At 44.6% G+C, this 23,501-nt stretch overlaps 1 protein-coding gene across 4 annotated transcripts in view; it reads left to right on the top strand.

Moving 5' to 3' along the window:
- Window positions 1-23,501, top strand: part of GADL1 (GAD like acidic amino acid decarboxylase 1) — a 380,197-nt gene that overhangs the window by 268,584 nt on the left and 88,112 nt on the right. For all 4 annotated transcript variants that reach the window (XM_088831973.1, XM_088831974.1, XM_055414756.2 and 1 more), the window contains one exon: window positions 16,827-17,026. In XM_088831973.1, coding sequence (XP_088688099.1) covers window positions 16,827-17,026 — 200 coding nt within the window. The remainder of the gene's footprint in view (window positions 1-16,826; window positions 17,027-23,501) is intronic.

The raw sequence follows: 23,501 nt of genomic DNA on the forward strand, positions 1-23,501 counted from the left end.
GGACACGACTGAGAGACTTCACTTTCACTTTTCACTTTCACACATTGGAGAAGGAAATGGCAACCCACTCCAGTGTTCTTGCCTGGAGAATCCCAGGGATGGGGGAGCCTGGTGGGCTGCCGTCCATGGGGTCACACAGAGTCGGACACGACTGAAGTGACTTAGCAGCAGCAGCAGCAGCTTGTCTTCTCCTCTGGTCCAGTCAGCTGGGACCAGGGGGATGGGCTGGGGGAAGGTGATACCATCCCTGTGGGAGAGAGGGAGAGTAAGGGGTCGCTGGCAACTGGGCAGAGAGCCTGGATTGTGAGCTATAAACATCTTCCATCTCTTGCTGTGACAACTTACTAATGGATTGCTGAGTTTTAAACCTGGTCCAGAAACAGAAATGGAACAGAGAAGATGGATTGCATCTCGCCCATTTCTAGCTCACAGCAGTTGTCAGAAAGAAGTTCACGGCTTCTTTTTTATAAAGCGAGTCTCTCCCACAGTATGTTTCATTATGCCCTTGTCACGGAGCAGCACATGTCACTATTATATGTCCTTTGGATCTTATCTTGGCGCATTTTTCCTCTGTTTTATTACCAGTTTTAGACAGCACCACAGTGTGGATTAAACCCTTGACACCCAGTCACCAGTCACGGAAATACCAATGCATTCATTTAGAGGATTGTCAGCATCTTTGTGCCATTTCAATATCCAACTTGCCAGAGATGCAGTGAAATGCAATGAAATACATAGCTTTTTTTCAGAGCTACTGAGAATCAGGAATTTATATATAATGGGAAAAAGATTGTTTTTTACCAGCAAGGTAGCAGCAGCAAGCGTTAGAAGGTTAGTCACTTTAACAGATTGTATTTTCCCATTGTGAGAGCTATAGGCTGCCCTTCACTTAAAGGCTTCAGTTGAAAGCCAAGAGGAAAATCTCCAGGGGAGTAAAGTTCTTTATGTTCTTAATTTAAAAAGGTTGTGATTGGGGATAGATTCACTGGTGATGAGTGCTGAGGTAAACTTTATGAAGCAGGCAATCTTCAGAGTCTGATATTGGCCGTGGAGTTTACCAGTGAAGTGGTGGGAACCTATGAGGATTAACTGTCCCCACCTGGGGATGTCCCCCAAAGCCACCATTGCTTTAGGCATTCTTGAGGCAGGGCATCACTTCCATTCAGGGCATTTCTCATAATTATTTAGGACCAAAAAAATGTCATTCCTCGGTGCCAGGCTACAGAAATCATAGAAAAGGAATACTGGAGACTTCCCGGGTGATCCAGTGGTTAAGACTCCATGCTTCCAACGTAGGGGACGTGGATTCGCTCCCTGGTTGGGGAACTAAGACCCCACATGCTCTGCAGTGTACCCCGCCCCCCACATAGAAAAAGGTAGACATGCTATCCTTTATCATTGTACTGGTTCATGGATCTTGAGATACTGGAAGAAGAAAAATACAGCTGTGGTTCATTTGAAGCTCCTGTGGTTCTGGGCACAGGACCGGTCAGCCCACAGGACCTTCCTAGAGGGTTCTGAACAGAGTGGGGCTTGAGGGCTGGAGGATCCAGGCTAGGAATCAGGATGACGTCTTCACCCCAGTTATTCTCAGATTTATGTTCTGCACAGTCCAGAGCAGTCCAGTGTGGTCAGGTCATTTATGTGTCACATAAGGCTACTCTTCAGGCTGTCGCCCCAGAGCTCAGCAGCTGTGACAGCAAGTACATGGCTTATGTGTGCTCAGTCCCTCAGTCATGTCCGACTTTTTGCGGCCCCATGGACTGCAGTCCGCCAGGCCCCTCTGTCCATGGAGGCTCCAGGTAAGACTACTGGAGTGGGTTGCCATTTCCTCCTCCAGGAGATCTTCCCCACCCAGAAACTGAACCCGCATCCCGTATTGACATGTGGGTCTTAACCAGTACTGCCACCTGGGAAGCCTCTCAAATGTTGTATGAAGCTGAAAATATTTCTATCTGGCCATTTACAGAAATTGTTTACCCATCTCTGATTTAGAACCTCCAGAGGAGAGGGCGTTGTCTTCCCCATGCTCTGGGACCACAGTTTGACTAGGAGACTCTGGCATTAAATACAGTTTATCAGGGGGTACATCCACGTAGGGCCCTTGATGCCTGGCAAGACTTGGATTCAAATTCTCCCTCTGTTCTTCACTATGGGACTTTGACAAGTTGCTTAACTTCTCTGATCTTTCATTAATTTATCTGTTAAATGAAGACATTTCCCATCTCAAAGAAATGCTATGACCTTGGGTGAGAGAATGTGCCAAAGTGCACAGTGCGCTGCCAGCCCCGTGGTGGGCACCCCATGCATGTCATCTCTTATTTCCTTGTTGGTCCACATTGAGGGCACAGGTTCTTCTGTGTGGACAGGTGTCCATGTGGATAGTGGGAACATTCTTTGCCTTTTTAGCACATTTCTATATTTTATCATGAGTCTGCGAAAAAATACTTTTGTTCCCAAAATTCTAGGATCTATTCAGAGATTTTTACCAAGTGCTTCCTGGCTCATTTTAAACTGTTATTTAGGCTAGTTTTCTGTAGGATTGCCCATGGTTATGGTAATATCAACCAACCCTTTCATGGGGTTTGTACGAAGATGAGCAGGGAGCAGTGTTTCAGAAATGGCCCTCCTGGGTAGCATTCCCTGTGCAAAATCGATCTCTCGCCTGTGCTCCAGGCCTTAGAGGCCAGGCCTCTCAGCGATGCTCAGGCCTCAGAAGTGGAGGCCGCAGCCTCGCCGCTGGACCTGCCCCTGTGAACAGCATCATGATAAGCTGGAGACAGAGTCTGATTTTGTCCCATGTTGCAGTCTGATGTGGAATGGCTCTCCTGGCCTCCGTCCAAAGCAGCACTCTTTCAGTGTCTCTTTTGCCCACTGTGAAAGACCTCATTTCCATCTATGTCCACCCATCTTGGAGAGAATTAACTAACCATCTAGACTAAAGGAATATGTTCTGAATTAATAAATGTTTTCTTCCAGACATTCGCTTCAACACTGTGCCATGAATACCCGTCCCCAAGAGGTGGGATGCAGCACAGTGTCGTTACCTTGTACGAGGAGTGGGATGTTTGAGGAGAGAGGCTATGGGGCAGCATGAAGCAGTTGACAGTTCACAGTAAAGACTCAGCACTTAGTTGCCTTGCGTGCTTGTGCTGCGTCCGTGGGACCAGGTGTGCCAAGCACTTGGCAAATAGCCTGTCCGCTTTCACCCTCCTTTTGGCACAGACGTCACTTCTCGTTTCATCATGTTTCCACATCGGCTTCTCCCCCTTCCCTCCCACCCCACCACCTCGCCTCCCTCATCTCTCCTACCTGCCCTGCTATCTTGCCTCCCCTTCCTCCTTTGCTCTTCTAATTCACCATACTGTACTTCTCTGAGCTTCCTTAAATCCCTTTTGCAACAATGAAGTTTGGCTATATCAGACAGAATCTAGAAAGTCAGAGATGGAACTAATGCAAGCTCTCATTTCCTCCCGTTGGGTTGAATGAATGAGGTTTACTCATATCCATGTGGATACAATTATACTTCCAAAAACAAAAAAGTCTTTGTCCCAATCACAAACACCTAGCAAATCAAACAATGTAATAGATTAGTTCAGTCAGATCAGTCACTCAGTCGTGTCTGACTCTTTGTGACGCCATGGGTTGCAGCACGCCAGGCTTCCCTGTCCATCACCAACTCCCAGACCTTACTCAAACTCATGTCCATAGAGTCGGTGATGCCATCCAACCATCTCATCCTCTGTCGTCCCCTTCTTCTCCCATCTTCAAGCTTTCCCAACATCGGGGTCTTTTCCAATGAGTCAGTTCTCTGCATCAGGTGGCCAAAGTTTTGGAACTTCAGCTTCAGCATCAGTCCTTCCAATGAATATTCAGGACTGATTTCCTTTAGGATGGACTGGCTGGATCTCCTTGCTGTCCAATGGACTCTCCAGAGTCTTCTCCAACACCACAGTTCAAAAGCATCAATTCTTCGGTGCTCAGCTTTCTTTGTGGTCCAACTCTTATATCCATACATGACTACTTGAAAAACCATAGCTTTGACTAGACGGACCTTTGTCAGCTAAGTAATGTCTCTGCTTTTTTTATTTGGTCATAACTTTTCTTCCAAGGAGCAAGTGTCTTTTAATGTCATGGCTGCAATCACCATCTGCAGTGATTTTGGAGCCCCCAAAAATAAAGTCAGCCACTGTTTCCCCTGTTTCCCCATCTATTTGCTATGAAGTGATGGGACTGGATACCATGATCTTAGTTTTCTGAATGTTGAGCTTTAAGCCAACTTTTTCACTCTCCTTTTTCACTTTCATCAAGAGGCTCTTTAGTTCTTCTTCACTTTCTGCCATAAGGGTGGTGTCATCTGCATATCTGAGGTTATTGATATTTCTCCCAGCAGTCTTGATTCCAGCTTGTGCTTCCTCCAGCCCACCGTTTCTCATGATGTACTCTGCATAGAAGTTAAATCAGCAGGGTGACAATATATGTACTCCTTACCCTGATTTGGAACCAGTCTGTTGTTTCATGTCCAGTTCTAACTGTTGCTTCTTGACCTGCATACAGATTTCTCTAGAGGCGGTGAGGTGGTCTGGCATTGCCATCCCTTTAAAAATGTTCCACAGTTTATTGTGATCCACACAGTCAAAGGCTTTGGCATAGTTAATAAAGCAGAAGTAGATGTTTTTCTGGAACTCTCTTGCTTTTTCTATGATCAAATAGATGTTGCCAATTTGATCTCTGGTCAGCAGCAGCAGTAGATTAAGGTTATTTATTTATTTATGTTGCACATCACATCCACGCCAAATCCTTGGTCATATTTTTCGTAGCTCAGAGCATTTTCCCCAGCAGCAAAGACTCCACCATTATTCATATTGACCCCATAATGTTCTTTATTTAGGTGCATGGATGAAAATCACTCTTCACTTGTTCAGTTCAGTTCAGTCGCTCAGTCGTGTCCGACTCTCCACGACCCCATGAATCACAGCACGCCAGGCCTCCCTGTCCATCACCAACTCCCGGAGCTCACTCAAACTCATGTCCACAGAGTCGGTGATGCCATCCAGCCATCTCATTCTCCGTCGTCCCCTTCTCCTCCCTCCCCCAACCTTTCCCAGCATCAGAGTCTTTTCCACTGAGTCAACTCATCGCATGAGGTGGCCAAAGTATTGCAGTTTCAGCTTTAGCATCAGTCCCTCCAATGAACATCCAGGATTGATCTCCCTTGGAATGGACTGGTTAGATCTCCTTGCAGTATAAGGGACTCTCAAGAGTCTTCTCCAACACCACAGTTCAAAAGCATCGATTCTTCGGCGATCAGCTTTCTTCACAGTCCAACTCTCACATCCATACATGACCACGGGAAAAACCATAGCCTTGACTAGACGGACCTTGGTTGGCAAAGTAATGTCTCTGCTTTTTAATATACTATCAAGGTTGGTCATAACTTTCCTTCCAAGGAGCAAGCGTCTTTTAATTTCATGGCTGCAATCAGCATCTGCAGTGATTTTGGAGCCCAAAAAAATAAAGTCTGACACTGTTTCCACTGTTTTTCCATCTATTTCCCATGAAGTGATGGGACCAGATGCCATGATCTTTGTTTTCTGAATGGTGAGCCTCAAGCCAACCTTTTCACTCTCCTCTTTCACTTTCATCAAGAGGCTTTTGAGTTCCTCTTCACTTTCTGCCATAAGGGTAGTGTCATCTGCATATCTGAGGTTATTGATATTTATCCCGGCAATCTTGATTCCAGCTTGTGCTTCTTCCAGCCCAGCATTCCTCATGATGTACTCTGCATATAAGTTAAATAAGCAAGGTGACAATATACAACCTTGACGTACACCTTTTCCTATTTGGAACCAGTCTTTTGTTCCATGTCCAGTTCTAACTGTTGCTTCCTGGCCTGCATACAGGTTTCTCAAGAGGCAGGTCAGGTGGTCTGGGATTCCCATCTCTTTCAGAATGTTCCATAGTTTATTGTGATCCACACAGTCAAAGGCTTTGGCATAGTCAATGAAGCAGAAATAGATGGTTTTCTGGAACTCTCTTGCTTTCTCCATGATCCAGTGGATGTTGGCAATTTGATCTCTGGTGCCTCTGCCTTTTCTAAAACCTGCTTGAACATCTGGGAGTTCACGGTTTACATACTGCTGAAGCCTGGCTTGGAGAATTTTGAGCATGACTTTACTAGAGTGTGAGATGAGTGCAATTGTGCGGTAGTTTGAGCATTCTTTGGCATTGCCTTTCACTTGTACTCACACACAAATAGAACTTTGATGATTGGCCTTCACAGAACAAAAACAAGGCAGATAATCACCCTGGTTTATGTGCTCTGGTGAAAACTCAGCACTTGAGAGTTTCCTGGATTCAACATGAACGTAATGCCTACTGAAATTTCTAGATCAGAATTTTTCAATAGAAGGTCAAGATCCCTCAGAACAGTGGTTTGCAGTCCTGGCTGCACAGTGGAGTTACCTGGGGAACTTTAAAAAAAATTACCCCACATCAAAGATTCTGATTTTTTGGTCTGGAGTAAAGGACCCTGAATTGCTAATTTAAAAAAAAAAAAATCTCATCAGATAATTCGAATGTTAACTTGGATTAAGAACCACCATACTAATTAATCTTGAGTTATATGATCAATTGTAAGTCATGTCAGTGTTTTATTTTCCTTTTTAATGAACAGTGAGAATAAAATGGAATAGAAAATATCAGTATGCATTTCATGTAGAAATGATGGCCACTCTATCAGAAAACTTTTGTTTCTGTTTCTTGTAGTTTAGAGTGGATGCTATCACTATTTAAAAATAATTTCTTATTGTGGGTTATAGTAAGAGTTTGAAAAACAGTGTTTTAGATTATCTTTAACAGAGAAGGTATGTTGATAGCTGCCCGGGGAAGATCAGAAAATTTCCATCTGTCCTAAGAGAGAGGCCCTGTTGAACTATTTTTAAATGTGTGTGGGGCATGCAGAGGTATTGCCAAGTGAACTCCGCACTGTCAAATGTTCTTGTCTATTTATAGAAGCCCTCACATGTTCTTTGAGACATTGAGCCTGACTTTCCACTCCCCATAGGCACCACCACTGCTTTAAAGTATTAAGTTTGCATTTCTTAAAAATGTCTTTTAGCTCAGCCTCCTCATTTTGGAATCTGCTGAGTCTAACCCTTAGTTCAGGGGTATTTAAAGAAGATTTACATTTCAGAAGAAAATATGGGGGTGGTGTGTGCTTTCTTCCCCTTCCACCTTGAACTGGGGCACAGAGTTGTAGGATCTGTTTCATAACTTAGAGAAATACAGTGGAAAAGTGATAATTTTGAAAACTATGTCAAATGCATTAAAGGAAGGAGAATTGGAACTCAACTGTTCAAAAGCAGCTTAGAAATTGTGGGGAAAAAATAATCTCAGCCCCAAAGAGGAAGACAAAGCAAGTATGTATCAAGGAAGTCGGATCCTCATGGATGAAACGACGTTTCCTCGAGGAGTATATCAATCCCTCCACAGAGCACCGTGTGGTTAAATGTGTTACGTGCATGAACTGAGTGAAAAAGGAGAGGATCTTACATCTTTATGAAAAAGCCCATCTCACAGTGCCCAGAAACTTTCGGGAAACAGCCTGAACCAGGCCATCCATCAAGCAGGTCTGCAAAGAGGGGCAACAGCGCAGCTGTGTTTTGAGAAAACAGAGGCTGATGTAAACTTTATGAAAGGAGATGAGGAAATGGCAGGAAAGCACCACATGGCAGCAGAGAGCCAGGTAACCATCCCCCAGCTCTTCAGAATTTGCAGCACAAACCCCGTAATTATCAGCACACTTCCAACCCTAACACCTCCTAGAATATGCAGGTGATGAGGGGAAGGGGAGGAGGAAAAACTGAAGGTGTGGGCAGAGGCTGAGGTGTAGGTGACACCAGTGCTAGGGACGTGCTTGAAGGGGATGGAACAACACACAGAATCACCCTGTCAGAAAGCAACTCCTCGCTGGTCGCTGGAACTTCTTATAAGAGGATGGAAGCCTTCCACAGAAACTGAAGCGGTCCGTGACTGACCCAGCTGTGCAGATGGCAGAGGAAAAGACAGATAAGAACTCAGATGCGGTGATAAGCTGAGGGAGAAACTGTGGCCATTCATCAAAAACAGATTTTCTCAACCTGGAGGTGACATGCTGCTGCTGCTGCAAAGTTCCTTCAGTCGTGTCTGACTCTGTGAGACCCCATAGACTGCAGCCCCCCAGGCTCCCCCATCCCTGGGATTCTCCAGGCAAGAACACTGGAGTGGGTTGCCATTTCCTTCTCCAAGGAAGTGACATGAGATGACTGAATAATTTTCTGCTGTATCTGAGAACAGAAGAACTACAGCAGGAAGAAAATGAACTAAATAAAGCCCCCAAAGAGGGATTCATGGAAAATGAAAAGTGTCTGTGTAAAGAATTCAGGAATGAGGCGTCACCTGCTCTGAGGTGTCTGTCTGACAGACGGACACATCTGTGTGCAGGGCACGACACAGACATACCGTGAGTGCAGGTCCGGGAAGTGGAGGCCTGGCTGGTTACCATTTGAAGCAGATTCCCAGTAAGTGGGCGCATCTTACAACACAGCTGAGCAGCATATGCAACACACAAGCCACCGTGGTCAGTGACCGCATGGGGCTAGGAAGCCGGGTGGAAGCTTCACGGACAGAGATGGGAGTACAGGGAAGATTGAAGGCAAAGGTTTTTGTTGCTCCAAGTGATTCTGACGACCGACTCTCACTTCTAAGGGTTTGTAAAATGTTCCATTTGCATCTGAAAGTCAGAAAGAAAAGAAAGGAGAATAAAAGGAAGAAGGAAAAGACTTAAGAAATCCCCAAAGAGATAAACGTTGAGCATTTTCTTACCCTTCCTTCTTTCTTTTCTCTTTCTTCTCCTTTATTTTGTTTCCAGACTCTTCATGGCTCTGCCTAATACAGCCACGTTGTCCATGCTTCAGTTCGATCTACTTCCTTTCATGGAAAATGACTGACATTGTTGTCATTGGCTTGCTCTCGTCCCTCCTCCCCAGCCTGCCCCTCAGCGGTCAGTCAGCACATCCATTGTCCCCCCTCTGCCTAAGGAAACTGAAGACCCCCAGACCAGCTCCACCTGGCCAGGTTGCTGCAGGAAGGAGGACCCCTTCCAAGGCCGGAAACTGGGCTCTTGTCTAACACTCGGAAATGAATTGTCCGAGGAGACACATGTGCTGACCAAGCAAGAGATTTTATTGGGAAAGAGCACCCAGGTGGAGAGCAGGAGGGTAAGGGAACCCACGAGAACTGCTCTGCCACGTGGCTCGGCTCGCAGTCTCGGGTTTTGTGGTGATGGGATTAGCTTCCGGGCTGTCTTCAGCCAATCATCTGACTCAGAGCCCTTCCTGGTGGTGCACGTCTTGTTCAGCCAAGATGGGTACCAGAGCGGAGGATTCTGGGAGGTGGTCGGACCTGTGGTGTCTCCTTTTGACCTTTCCCAAACTCTTCCGGTTGGTGGAGGCTTATTAGTTCCGTGTTCCTCACCAGGATCTCCTGTCGTGAAACAACTCATGCAAATTGTTATTGTGGTGCCTGGCCAGGGCGGGCGGTTTCACTCAGGGTGCTTCCCCTAACAAGGTGATGGCTCCTGGCCCTCATTCCCCTGGTGCGGGCCCTTGCCCACTCTCACCCTGGACTGTACTTGTTGTGTCTTCCGGTCTGACTCCACTGGGACTTGTAAAGCCCCACATCACCTAAGACAACCGTCATCATGATAGCTAAGCAGGGTCAGGCTTACTTCTGCTTGGAGAATGAAGACTGTAGATAAGTCTTCCTATTGCTCTGAGATGTCTTATAATAGCTTTAATATGTTCTATCAACTTGGTCTACTCCTATAGAGTTACTGGCAGTTACATTCCTGTTACAAATGGTGAGTGGCTGGGAGGTGTAACAGGCTCATTTATAAACAGTGAGTCAGTCTAGAGCTGTCATCATCCTAGTCAGCATCTCGCCTGGGGAGAGCATAAATCAAAGAATGATGGGAATGTCTGCTTAGGGTCGGGGGTGCGAGGATATGCATGCGAAAGGGAGCAGTGGGGAGGGTGTTGGCCACAGACTGAGTGTTCCCAGTAACACCGATTCCCTGGATTTTCATCACGTTCCTGGATGGAGGGGAGAGGGAAGATCATTCTCTCCATTAATCAAGGAGGAAAGTGAAAGTTGATCAGTTGTGTCCAACTCTTTGTGACCCCATGGACTGTACAGTCCGTGGAGTTCTCCAGGCCAGAATACTGAAGTGGGTAGTCTTTCCCTTCTCCAGGGGATCTTCCCAGCCCAGGGATTGAACCCAGGTCTCCTGCATTGCGGGTGGATTCTTTACCAGCTAAGCTACCAGGGAAGCCCAGGAAGACTGGAGTGGGTAGCCTATCCCTTCTCCAGTGGATCTTCCTGACCCAAAAATCGAACTGGGATTTCCTGCATTGCAGGTGGATTTTTTACCAATTGAGCTATTAGGGAAGCCCAAACCAAGGAGGAAAATGAAGCCCAAACTGCTTAAATGACTCGCTCTGAGCTCTGACACCAAGGTACGAAACCAAAAGTGGGATCTTCATGTGCTGATTCTCACATTATTCTACCACATCAGTAGTGACGGTGAAGTGTGGTCTCTCTAGGAGCTGTAGAGAACTCCACAGCCAGTCACTTTCCCCGTGGCGTGTGAGATCCTCATTGTCTTGGCTTCTCTTTCTTCCTCTCTATGTGTGACCTCATTAATTAGCCTGGCTCTTACTGAATTAATTCCTTCTCCTATTCAGTTGTTTCTTATCCTTCAGCTCTTAGGTGACACATTTCTGCTTCTGAAGATCCCCATCTAATGCCTCTAAGTTGGTGAAAGATGAGCTTCCTTCTTGCTCGTTAGACCTTGTTTCCCCCTAATCTTGCTCTGTACTGTGACTGCCTATTTTTCTCGTCCCATCTCCACCTTAAATTTCTTAGAGATAGTGACTTTCTCATTTACTGTTCCAGCCCCAGTGCCTAGCACAGCTTTTGGCATATAGTCTAGCTCTCAAAATGTTTCCTCAGTAAATACATAAAGAAACATCAGAAGCTATGATCATTTTAAAAATTCACTTTTGTATTCTCAGTTCAGTTCAGTTCAGTTGCTCAGTTGTGTCTGACTTTTTGCGACCCCGTGAATCGCAGCACGCCAGGCCTCCCTGTCCATCACCAGTTCCCAGAGTTCACTCAAACTCATGTCCATCAAGTCGGTGATGCCATCCAGCCATCTCATTCTCGGTCGTCCCCTTCTCCTCCCACCCCCAATCCTTCCCAGCATCAGAGTCTTTTCCAGTGAGTCAACTCGTCGCATGAGGTGGCCAAAGTATTGCAGTTTCAGCTTTAGCATCAGTCCTTCCAATGAACACCCAGGATTGATCTCCTTTAGAATGGCCTGGTTGGATCTCCTTGCAGTCCAAGGGACTCTCAAGAGTCTTCTCCAGCACCACAGTTCAAAAGCATCAATTCTTCGGCGCTCAGCTTTCCTTACAGTCCAACTCTCACATCCATACATGACCACGGGAAAAACCATAGCCTTGACTAGACGGAACTTTGTTGGCAGAGTAATGTCTCTGCTTTTTAATATGCTATCTAGGTTGGTCATAACTTTCCTTCCAAGGAGTAAGCGTCTTTTAATTTCATGGCTGCAATCAGCATCTAGACCACAACTAAGCCTTCGTGTTACTCACAGTCTAAATTTAGTTTTGCGCATTCAGTCACCAAGTATGAGCCTAGATGCTTAGTCCCTCCCTGGGGTTATGTCTCTAGGCCCCCAGCATCATACTGCTTGTTGTATAAAAGTCCTCAATACCTAATATGGAATGAATTAATTAGTACAAAGGTGATTAATAGACTCATTTAGGCAATTTCTCGTATGTAAATAAGGGTGATACGGGACAGACTATGTGAGAAGCCATATGGGAAGAATTTTTAGGAGATTTGGTTAAGTTGAAAAACATGATTACTGGAAGTGGAGACTTCAAGTGGGTCTGGGTAGTCCCTGCTCCTGGAAAGGAGCTTGCAGAATCTTATCTGGCCTGTGGAAATCAAAGAGAGCTCAGCTAACCTTAACAATGAAAATATCACTCAGGATGTAGACTCATGACTCAGGATGTATTTTCAGCGCTAGATTAAGTATGGCCAGTCACACTTATTTAGAAGAATCTCAAAGTGCTTTAGAGAAAAGACATTATACTACTAAGACCAGAAGTCACATTTACAGGCTGTGTCAGAAGCAGGACGTGACTGGCTTTGACCTCTAGTGCAGTACGTTCTCTGCTGTCACGTTCAAGGATTCTTCATGCGCTCCCTGAGCCGTACAGTGGGCTCTCATTAGCTATCTGTTTTATACATGGCATCAGTGGTGTACGTGCGTCTGTCCCAGTCTCCCAGTTCACCCCACTGCCTTCCCTTTCCCTCCACTCAGTGCTCTGTGGTGACCAAACCGGGAAGGACGTCCAAAGACGAGAGGATATATATGTGTACCTACAGCTGATTCACTCTGCTGTGCAGCAAAAGCTAACACAGCACTGTAAAGCAACTGTACTCCAATTAAAAAAAGAACAAAAAGCTCTTCATGAATGTTTATGGGGCCCTCTCCTCCACATAACTTCCCTGGTGGCTCAGATGGTAAAGCATCTGCCTACAATCCAGGAGATCCAGGTTTGATCCCTGGGTGGGGAAGATCCCCTGAAAAAGAAATGGCACCCCACTCCAGTACTCTTGCCTTGAAAATCCCATGGACGGAGGAGCCTGGTAGGCTGCAATCCATGGGCTCGCAAAGAGTTGGTCATGACTGAACGACTTCACTTTCTTTCTCCTCCACACATATTTAAGCTTCAGTGTAGACAGAGGAGAGTGTCACAGGTTAGAGAGTTCGCATGCTGAATCCTAGCAGCCTCAGTTTGAAAGCGAGCTGTACCACTCAGTAGCTACATGATCTTACGTCATTAGCTGAACCTTGCCAGGTTGCAGCTTTACACACCTGCAGTGGCATTGAAAACATAATAGAATAACCTCTGCAAGCTGTTATGAGATTTCCGAGTTCACCCACACACAGCGCCTGGCTCACAATGAGGACCCCGCAAATGTTAGCTCCACTCATGCCTGTTACGTGCTCGGTGGAAAGGAGAGTTGTGGTTTCTGGACTCTTGTAGTGTGCTTGTCATTTGTCATCTCCCTTTACTGTGTAATTCGCCCTCCAGTTTTCCTCTGCTTTGCCCCGAAAGGTGCCTGACTGCTGGGAACTATGTGTCCCGCGCTCACTGGCCCACTGGCTTCAGACAGAGCTGGAGGCTGGAAGGTCACTGGTCTCTCTCTGCTCACAGGTCCTACTGGGAGCCCCCATTCCGAGGCTTCCTCCCCATGTTCTGCTTTAGGAGTGAGGCCAACACATGAGAAAATAGAATAAGAGAGAAAAGATAGATTCCCGGTTTAGTCCTGGATCCAGCTGTGCCTGATGTATGATATATGACTGGATTTTAAAATATCCATGCCTATAAAAATGTTCCTTTTTGCTTAAGCTGCTGATTTCATTTCTTTCACTTGTCACTGTATGTGTCCTAACCCAGTGTCTCCTATTTCCTGAGAACTGTTAGAGATGCTCTCACAATATGGAACAATCGGCATTCTCATTGAATATTTGTCTTTGAAATTTGGGTAACGAGTGTTTATTGTCTTGCCAGGGCTAAGAATATAAAGATGAGCGAGACAAATACTGTCCTTCTCTTTAACAGCACAACAGTGACTAATTATTTTCAAAAACGTTAACTTTTACCACACTTACTCTAAAGTGCTGTTTTTCTCTGGAGATCTGAACATCCTCTTAGTTGACGTCTGTCTTAAAACCAGAGACATCTCATCCATTTTAGTACAAGGACAGAAACTAAAATGCAAAGCAGGGACTTTGGGGGGAGAGTTCTCATTTATTTTCAATAAAGGAAGTCCCAAGCCTCTAGTTGTTCATGAAGCCTTCCCAAGGCAGGAGGATTTCTCAGTGCAGCGAGATCAGCAGTGCCGTGACTCCAGGGTAATCACTCATCTTGCGACGTACTTTCTTGGCTCTCCACTCCTCCGTTTGCCTGCAGCAAAGCCATTCGTCTTCCAGGATGGATGGGTTTCTCTCCCTTTCAATCACTAGCAGCAGGCACTGAGACTTGCCCAGGATGTGTCCAGTGTTCGTGTGCTGTGGGGATTTTTTTGCATCTTTCATGGTCGATAAAAGTAAATTTGTACTCAGGATGCAAGTACAAGTGTATGTGTGTGCATGTGCACACGCGGGCATATGTGCTTTGTCCTTAAGCTGCAGTGGCCTTTTAATGTCATAATATATGGTCAGGCTGTAGTTGCTATGGAAACAATACCCAAATTTCCTGACCTCTGAGAGTAGGGAGATGTGGCGGTGGCAGCTATGATCAGGGTTGAGAGACTGATGATAGAATTTGGCTAAAGATTAAAGAATACGCGCTTTTTTTTACCTTAATGATCACATTGGAACAATCTCCTCTTCTGTATCTACCAATATTACCCATCTGAGCCAGGCTGAAGGCTTATGAACGTTCCTTTGTTATTTTAAAATCAGTTTACTTTTGGATAGTGGATGAGTGGGACTTGGGAGTTCTTGACTATAGTCGGTATACTTTTTTTTGCATAGTATTGAATCATACTTTCTGGTGCAAATAATACCCAAGTTAGTGTCCACATAGGCCAATATTGTTATTGAAACAGCAAATGTGTGCTTTCGTTTGGAATATGATACCTTGAAATTTTCTTTTTATTCTTTATATACTTGTTGATCAGTCAGATAGGTACATGGAATAAATACATTCTCTTATGGAAAAGCATTTTATTGTAGATATAACAGTGTGTACAAAAGAAAGCTTATTCTTAGAAGTAAATATTGAAAATAATCATTGAATAATACATCAGTCTCCTACTAAACTGCAAATCCTTACTATTAGAAAATATGTTTTCTGTTTGGTATACAAATTGTAAAGTACAGTGCCTGTCTCATCTGAAGTAAATTTCTAAATGTTTGTTAAATGAGTGAATACGTAGTCTCTAAGGAAAAATAAAATGCATATTCCCTCTTTAGGAGGGATCATTTCTTCTAGGACCTCTGTGACTCTGGGGAGTTTCTCCAGGGCTTCGCGTCAGCGCTGGTGGTTCTGTATTGTTAAAGTCTGGAAGATGCCCCTGAGTCTGTATTTATGCTGTTCATATGATATGTCAGGATGATGGGGGAGAGGGGCAGAATGTGGGGAGCCGTGTCCTTAGCTAACAGCTTAGTGAGGGTCTTGTGCTCAGCCCCGTGTTAAGCCCTGTGGGTGTGGACTTGGACAGGAAATGATTCCTGCCATTGAGAGGCTGCTTGGTTCTCGAGGAGAGAATACAGAGGGCTGCTCGCCGAGTAGGGGTGACTCAGAACCAAAGCCAACACATGCAGTCAAGGGGGAGAGGAGGAAAGGGGTCTAGCAGGAGGGGCGGGTAAAAAAGCCAGAGGGAAGCAGAACCTGAGATGGAACCCAAAGGAAAGGCTGGCCTAGGGAGAGAGGGAAGCCACATTCGATGTTAGAGAACTTTACAGCTTATAAATATGCTGGGCATATTCTTCTGAATGTGCCAAATATATTAAAGCAGAGACAAGGTCAGGCAAATAGTGTGAACCAAGACATAGACAGGGCATGATCTTGTGGCTGAGGGACACCGAATGGTTTGTTATGCTGGGGAAGCGGAGGTTCTAATAGGTGTTCCCTGGGAGTGAAGATGCTCAGGGAGATGTGGGGGCTGAGGGGTGGGTTAGGAATCCTGGGGTTTAGATCCCACGTGACTTTGAAGGAAACAGGGCTTAAACACCAAAATTTGAGGTCAAAGTAAAGACTGTAGAATGGAAATAAACAGGGTAAGTTGTCACCCAGGGTAAATTGTAGAGCGAAGTAACCAGTCAGTAAACGTAAATTGAATTTGATTACAGATAAAACCAGTGTGAGACCATAACCCAAACCCTATGGAACTGTAGGTGCTATTTAGTCAGTTCTTTTTAGTCACTCTTCCATTGCTCTTTCCTCAGATTTTTTTTTTTTTAATCTCTGGGTTAACTGTCGATTCTGTCCTTTTTGTTATGCATATGAATTGAAAAAAGGGATTTTGAAGCTAGTTTTTTTTAAATTTTTAATTTATATTTCTTTGGCTCCACTGGGTCTCAGCTGTGGCACATGGGATCCTCGATCTTCCTTGTGGCGTGGGAATTCTTAGTTGCAGTATGCAGGATCTAGTTCCCTGACCAGGGATCGAACCTGGGCCCCTGCACTGGGAGTCTGGAGTCCTAGCCACTAGGCCACCAGCAAAGTCCCCAAGGCCTAGTTTTTTCACCTGTGAAACTGTATAAAGTATATACAGTATGTTGGTTATTTTTCTAATGTGGAACCTTGAGTGAGTTACAGATAGATCTTTTTTTTTCCCATCTGGAGTAATTGGCCCATGTTGATGTCACACAGATGATGACATGGTCATTTAAAGTTTCTTAATGCTCACCAATACAAGTGTGAAGATGGACTTAGCGTTCTCAACTCTGAGGATTTGGGGTTTTTTTGAAAATACGAGGAGTCGTCCGTGTCTCAAAGTTAATACACACCTAGTGTTCCAGGCACAGGTCAGTCACGGAGCCAGACTCAATACTTTTGGCACAAAGCAGTAGAATATTATACGAGGTTTCATTGGTGGGGTGTGTTTTTTGAAATCAAATGTATTTGAAAAGTGGACAATATTACAGTGTGTCTTTCTTTCTGTTGTTTTCCCAAAAGGACCTTCTTAAGAGATGCTACTCGGCCAACGCATCTTACCTCTTCCAGCAGGATAAATTCTATGATGTCAGCTATGACACGGGTGACAAGTCCATCCAGTGCAGCAGGAGACCAGATGCATTCAAGTTCTGGATGGCTTGGAAGGCCTTGGGCACATTAGGCCTTGAAGAAAGAGTTAACCGTGCTCTTGCTTTATCTAGGTACTTACTGTGTGTGTGTGTCTGTGTGTCCATGGGTGTCTAATAAACTCACTGAAAGTACCGTTTGTAAGATCTGTACATGTTCTCTCATATATGGATCCCTTCTTTCATCTCATAACCATTTTCTCAGCACCCTCTATTTTAGATGTTGAGAACAAAGCACTTCTCCCCTCTGCTCTGCATCATCCTAGCCTGGGGAGAGATACATCCAGGTTGCAGAGCAGGTAAAATACAGGTGCACCTACATTTTGGTAAGGAGAGGTACACGATGCTCCAGAAGCACTCAGGTGGGTTCCCTAGTGTGGTCATGAGGGGTGCTGGCAGAGGTTTCCTGGAGGAAGTGACATGCAGCTAAGACCCAGTGAGGAAAGGACAGACAATTGCTTTCAGGCAGAGAGAGCCCCAGGTCCAATCTCTGGGTGTGGGAGAGATCCCAGTAACTTCGGGGACCCGAAATATGGCCTGTGAGAATGTGGGGCTGACAGAGGGACAGACAAGCAGGGGCGAACGTGGCAGCACCCTGGTTGCTTGTCTTTTTGTAACATAAGGACAAAGCTTTTGAACCACTTTCAGTGACACAAGAGAAGGTCTTGAGATGTGCGTGCTGGGCGCTTGTCACCTGAGAGGGCTCTGCTACTGAGGCCAGTGGGTGGAGGGCAGGCCACGGCCAAGTGTGGCTCTAATTGTGATTTGCCAAGCCTGAGCTCTGTAGGGTTAACCTCAATTGTGTTTTCAAAATCGAACATTCAAACATTCCAAACAGTTTTATTTATTTATTTATTTATTTTCAAACAAACCTCTTTTATTTTTATTTTTTTGTGGGGGTGGAAATACTTTATTTTTTTTTTTAAAGAATTTTATTAAAAAAGCACAAATGCAAAGAAATGAACAGAGGAAAATTTATGCGTCGAACCTGGACTGGTCACTTATGATAATATACATGCTACAATTCCATTCTCTCCAATCATTCCACCTTCACCCTCTCCCACAGAGTCCCAAAGACTGTTCTATATACCTATGTCTCTTTTGCAGTCTCTTATACAGGGTTCAGGTTACCATTTTTCTAAATTCCATATATATGCGTTAATATACGGTATTGATGTTCTTCTTTCTGGCTTACTTCACTCTGTATAATTGGCTCCAATTTCATCCACCTCATTAAAACTGATTCAAATGCATTCTTTTTGATGGCTGAGAAATACTCCATTGTGTATATGTACCAAAGCTTTCTTATCCATTCATCTGCAGATGGACATCTAGGTTGCTTCCATGTCCTGGCTATTATAAACAGTGCTGCAATGAACATTGGAGTACATGTATCTCTTTCAATTCTGGTTTCCTCGGTGTGTATGCCCAGGAGTGCGATCGCTGGATCATATGGCAGTTCTATTTCCAGTTTTCTGAGGAATCTCCACACTGTTCTCCATAGTGGCTGTACTAGTTTGCATTCCCACCAACAGTGTAAGAGGGTTCCCTTCTCTCCACACCCTCTCCAGCACTTATTGCATGTAGACTTTTGGATAGCAGCCATTCTGACTGGTGTGAAATGGTATGTCATTGTGGTTTTGATTTGCATTTCTCTGATGATGAGGGATGTTGAGCATTTTTTCATGTGTTTATTAGCCATCTTTATGTCTTCTTTGGAGAAATGTCTGTTTAGTTCTTTGGCCCATTTTTTGATTGGGTCACTTAGTTTTCTGGAATTAAGCTGCAGGAGCTGCTTGTATGTTTTGGAGATTAATCCTTTATCAGTTGCTTCATTTGCTATTATTGAGTTTTAAATAGGGAAACAGTTTTAAATAGGGAAATTGTAAACAGTCTAGATTCCTGGCTTCTTTCAGAAGATGAGAGCGCGCTCAGTCCCACATGGTGACGAGGCCCTGAGCACAGTGGTGCCCCCCACACCTCCTGGGTTTCCTCAAGCCTGTTTTACTGCGGTACAGAGAGCCGAGAGCCAGGGAAAGCGAGGGCCACCCTTGACAAGCTTCATGACTGGGGCAAGCTGCTGAAACTTTCTGTACTGTTCCATCCCAGGGTCCTGAAGATAGCAACTTTGAATTCAGATAACTGTTAGGAGGATTCAGTGAACTGATGTTTGGAAAACACCCAGGACAGCGCCTGGCAAATGCCACATGCTGTTTTAATTATTTTTTAAAATTTATTTTCTTGGTCACTAGAAGCATCAGCTTTTGTGATCTCTGGTTTGGAAAACCTCTCCTTCTTTACTCCCTGTTCATATTTCACTGGCGAAAGCCTGCAGGGTCTCCCTGAGATTTCATCAGCCTCCTCCTTCTTTAGGGGGATGGTGGAGGTGTTCTGCGTGCCGCTCTGTGTGATGAGGGTGCTCTGAGCACCAGTGAAGACTGAATACCCAGGATCTTTTTTTTTAATTGGAACATAATTGCTTTACAATGTTATGTTACTTTCTTCTGCACAGTGAGGTGAATTAGCCATATGTATACATATATCCCAGCCCTCGTGGACCTCCTTCCCCTCCCCCCATCCCCCGCCCCCCCAAATCATCACAGTACCAAGCTGAGCTCCCTGTGCTGTGCAGCAGCTTCCCACCAGCTAGCTGTTTTACGCATGGCAGTGTGCATACATCAGTGCTACTTTCCAGATTCATCCCACCCCGCCTCCTTCCCCACTGTGTCCACGTGTCCATGCTCTAGGTCTGCGTCTGTATTACTGCCTTGGAAATAGTGAAGACCCAGGATCTTAAACCGACAGCTGTTTATTCTAAGAGGTCTGCAAGTTGGCTGGAGTGGCTTCATCTCGTTCTCTGGTGGCTGTGGGGGTGGGGAAAGGCCTGGGTCTACTGCTGGCATGTCTTGTAACTTCCTTGAGCCAGAGCCTGTTCTTGCGATGGTGGTGACAGAAGCCCAAGACAGCAAGCCTGCTTTAGCGCCTGATAGCATGCATCATACCCACTAGCATTCCAGTGGCCTGAGCAGATCAGATGGCCAAGGTCAGTATCAAGAGGTAGGAAGAACTGCAAGGTTACATGCCGAAGGGCTTGGAAATAAAGACAGGAAAAGAGATGGCTTGGCACTTTCAGAAGCCTGTTAGAAGTCAGCATTTCTGGTGATTTGGGTTTAAAGTAGTTTGAAAAATCTATAAATATTTTATAAATTAGGACTCTTTTGGTGGTGAGCAACAGAAACCATCAAAGTATTATAAACAAAGTTAATTGATTTGCTCATGTAACTTATAAGTCAGTGTAGTGATGACCATGGAATGGCTTGTTCTAAGTGCTTAAGCAAGTTCACCAGGCCTTAATTTCCATTCATCAGTCAGATCTGCTCTCCTTCATGTTGGGTTTACTCCCCTGTAGGAAGGTAGTTCCCAAAAGGGTCAGATCAGTAGCCTCCCAGGTTCAACTTCAAGGTCAAAAGGAGTGCTCCTTTCTCAACAATCCCAAGAAAGTTTTAATTCTTTCTGACAGATGTCGTCTTCAGAAGTTGGGAGATAACTATCCAGTGGTGAAAACATGAAACTGTCAACCGTAAATATTCAGTTGCCCACTGAACTAAAAGGTTCAGAAAGTTCTATTGCCCTGTTTTTTCCTCATACTATATAAGTATGGTTCAGTTCAGTTCAGTTCAGTTCAGTCGAGACTGCATTATTTTATCTAAGCCGCTAAGTCATTCAATGGCAGGTGTCTTGAAACAAGGCTAGATATAAATATTTGATGATCATATTTATTACAAAGTTAACATTCATCTCAGGGTGGAATTTAATTTATAGTCTAAGGATACCTCCTAATTTTTGCAGAGAAATATCACAAGAGAATAAATGTTAACATTTCAATTCAACTCAACAACACTTATTGTTTGTAAATGTTTGTCATGTTGAATTGAATTGAATTAACATTTCAGTGAGCATCACTGCAGGCTCTGTGACCTATATTTAAATATTTGAAAAATGGTCCCTTTTCTGTCATGCTGTTAGTCACAGTGGTTTTCTTGCCTTAACTTCCCACGTTCTTGTTATCCAGCAATCCTTTCCTGGAGTGGGCAAAAGCCATCCACGTCCCCGATGCCCGGTGCCAAGGCAGAGTCCTCTTAGGCATGTCACTTGAAACAAATGTGAAATTATCAACTTGGAGAAAGTTTCTCTGGGAATAACAATTATTTTAAGTTAGCAACATAAGTGCTTTATTTTCATGATTAATTTTTTTCAAATGAAGTGTGGTCTGCTCTTCAGGAAAGAGGAAACATTTTCTGAATTCTGAAGTTTATTCTACTTGCTGGCACCCATGTGCAGTTGTGTACTAGTAAACTGGATCTCAGGAGGAAGAAAAGCCACAATTTGTAATGTCTGCCAATTTCGATGGTATAAATACTCCCACTGTGGAAAATTTCAAGCTGCCAAGAGCCATGGCTTGTAAATGCTCGTATATTTAACAGTTGGATCTCACTAACCAGTACAAACCAGCCCTAGATCACCATTGGTTATATGAGCCAATATAATCCGTTCAAACCACTGGCTGGTAGGAGTTAAAATACCACTTCTCATCAAGCCTACTGACCTTCAGCCACTTGTTTTAGAGTTTACCTAATAAAAATTATCATTCATGGACAGTACACTGTATTTGGCTAATTGCTAGGTCACAGCAGCATCATTTTGTTTCCAAGAAGTATGACTTTCTTCAGTAGGGAACTTTAGCAAAGGAAAGCTGCAGAGGACAGTTGTGTTGCTGTTTGGGGTGCACATCTGTCATCAGGAGCCGAGGTAGATAAGGTATCCGTTCCCACAGGCCCGCCTAAGTCAGGTCTCTCAAACACGGGGAAGGCTGTGCAAGTCTTTTCCCCTGGCCCACTGCAGTGAGGACTGCACTGACTCCATGGACGCAATACTTCCATGTTCCTGAACCAGAATGGAGCTTAGTTTGAAAATTTGTATATTGGGGGCTTCCCTGGTGGCCCACTGGCCAGAACCCTGAGCTCCTAATGAAGTGGTGGTGGTTGTTTTCCAGTCACTAAGTTGTCTCCGACTCTTTGCGACCCCATGGATTGTAGCCTGCCAGGTCCCTCTGTCCATGAGATTTCCCAGGCGAGAATACTGGAGTGGGTTGCCATTTCCTACTCCTTGGGACCTTCCCGACCCAGGGATCAAACCTTCATCTCCTGCGTCTCCTGCGTTGGCAGGCGGGTTCTTTACCACTAGCACCACCTCGGAAGCCCCCCAGTTCAGGGGACCCAGATTCAATCCCTGGTCTGAGAACTAGATCCCACATGCCACAAATAAGAGTTTGCACACCCTGGCAAATGATTCCATGTGCCACTATAAAGATGAACAATCCCTTGTGCTGCAACTAAGATCTGGCATAGCCAAAATAAATAAATAAAAATAAAGATTTTTAAAATTTGTATATTGACCTGAAGATGTAAGCACCGGGTTTTGCTGGACCAGTGGACAGCATCACCCTGGTCAGATGCTCCTTCCCTCGGGGAAGCAAGAGCAGACCTTCTCAAGCGGACAATTCCTATTTTATGAGTTGTCAAATCCAGAAAGAAGGAACTAATTAGTTCCTAGAAGATCTCCAAGGCATTCCCTAATTTCCATTTGACCCTTGTCATTTCACTGGATGAGAAAACATTGCTTTCAAGAAATATTAGTGACTAAAACTTGCTTTTCTCTTCAGTTATTTGAACCAGTGATATTGTGAACCTAAAGCAGCATGTGATTTTTAAGCATAATTGAAACCCAGAAGGCCGAGGTTTAAAATCACCATTTCTGGCAGAAGGCAGGCAATTGTGATCTCTAATATCTGCTCGGGAAAGTTGAAAATGTGTTACAATCCTCAGGGCTTCTGGTTGCTGAGGGCACCTTGTAGGCCGTTGTTACGACACTCAAGTTAAATGGATTTTCTCTGAGGGGCAATTTTTAAAGTAAATCCAGAAGAGTCCTGTGCGTAAGTCTTTTCAACAACAACAAACAGCTCAGGAACTCCCATTCTGCTGCTTTGCTCAGCCTCCCGTGTATCATTTATCAGCTCCCTTGGCACACAATCTCTGTAATCTCTCAGATGGAATTCATTTCATTGACTTGCATGAATACTGAGGGATTTATTGGTACCAGTATGGAAAAGGTAAGCAGTTATACAATGGCACATTTGTGCTCATGTATTTCTCTAGGTGAGAAGAGGCAGAGAGTGTAGACTATAGGAGGGCCAACGTTTGCATTTTTTCTTTATATTTTTTAAAACATCACAGTGCAGTAGGAGGAACATGCAGGTGTCTGTGATGAATCTGTTCTCATGTATGCAGAGCATGCACAAACCAGATGGAAAAACAATCTCAGAAATTCAAGGAGGCTCCATTGCATCAGAAGAAGTTTCCCATGAGGAGATGAGACCAGAAGAAGCACTTGATCCAGAGCACTCCAGGGAGAGTCCAGGAGGCTGGTGAATTGAAAAAAGGACTGGAAAAGCTATTTCCGAAAAGGAAGGCATGCCCTTCAAAAAGGGCAA

The sequence above is a fragment of the Moschus berezovskii genome, chromosome 24 (assembly GCF_049115385.1).
Source record: "Moschus berezovskii isolate FMDL1 chromosome 24, NW_MosBer_1.0, whole genome shotgun sequence".
NCBI classification, from domain to species: Eukaryota; Metazoa; Chordata; class Mammalia; order Artiodactyla; family Moschidae; genus Moschus; species Moschus berezovskii.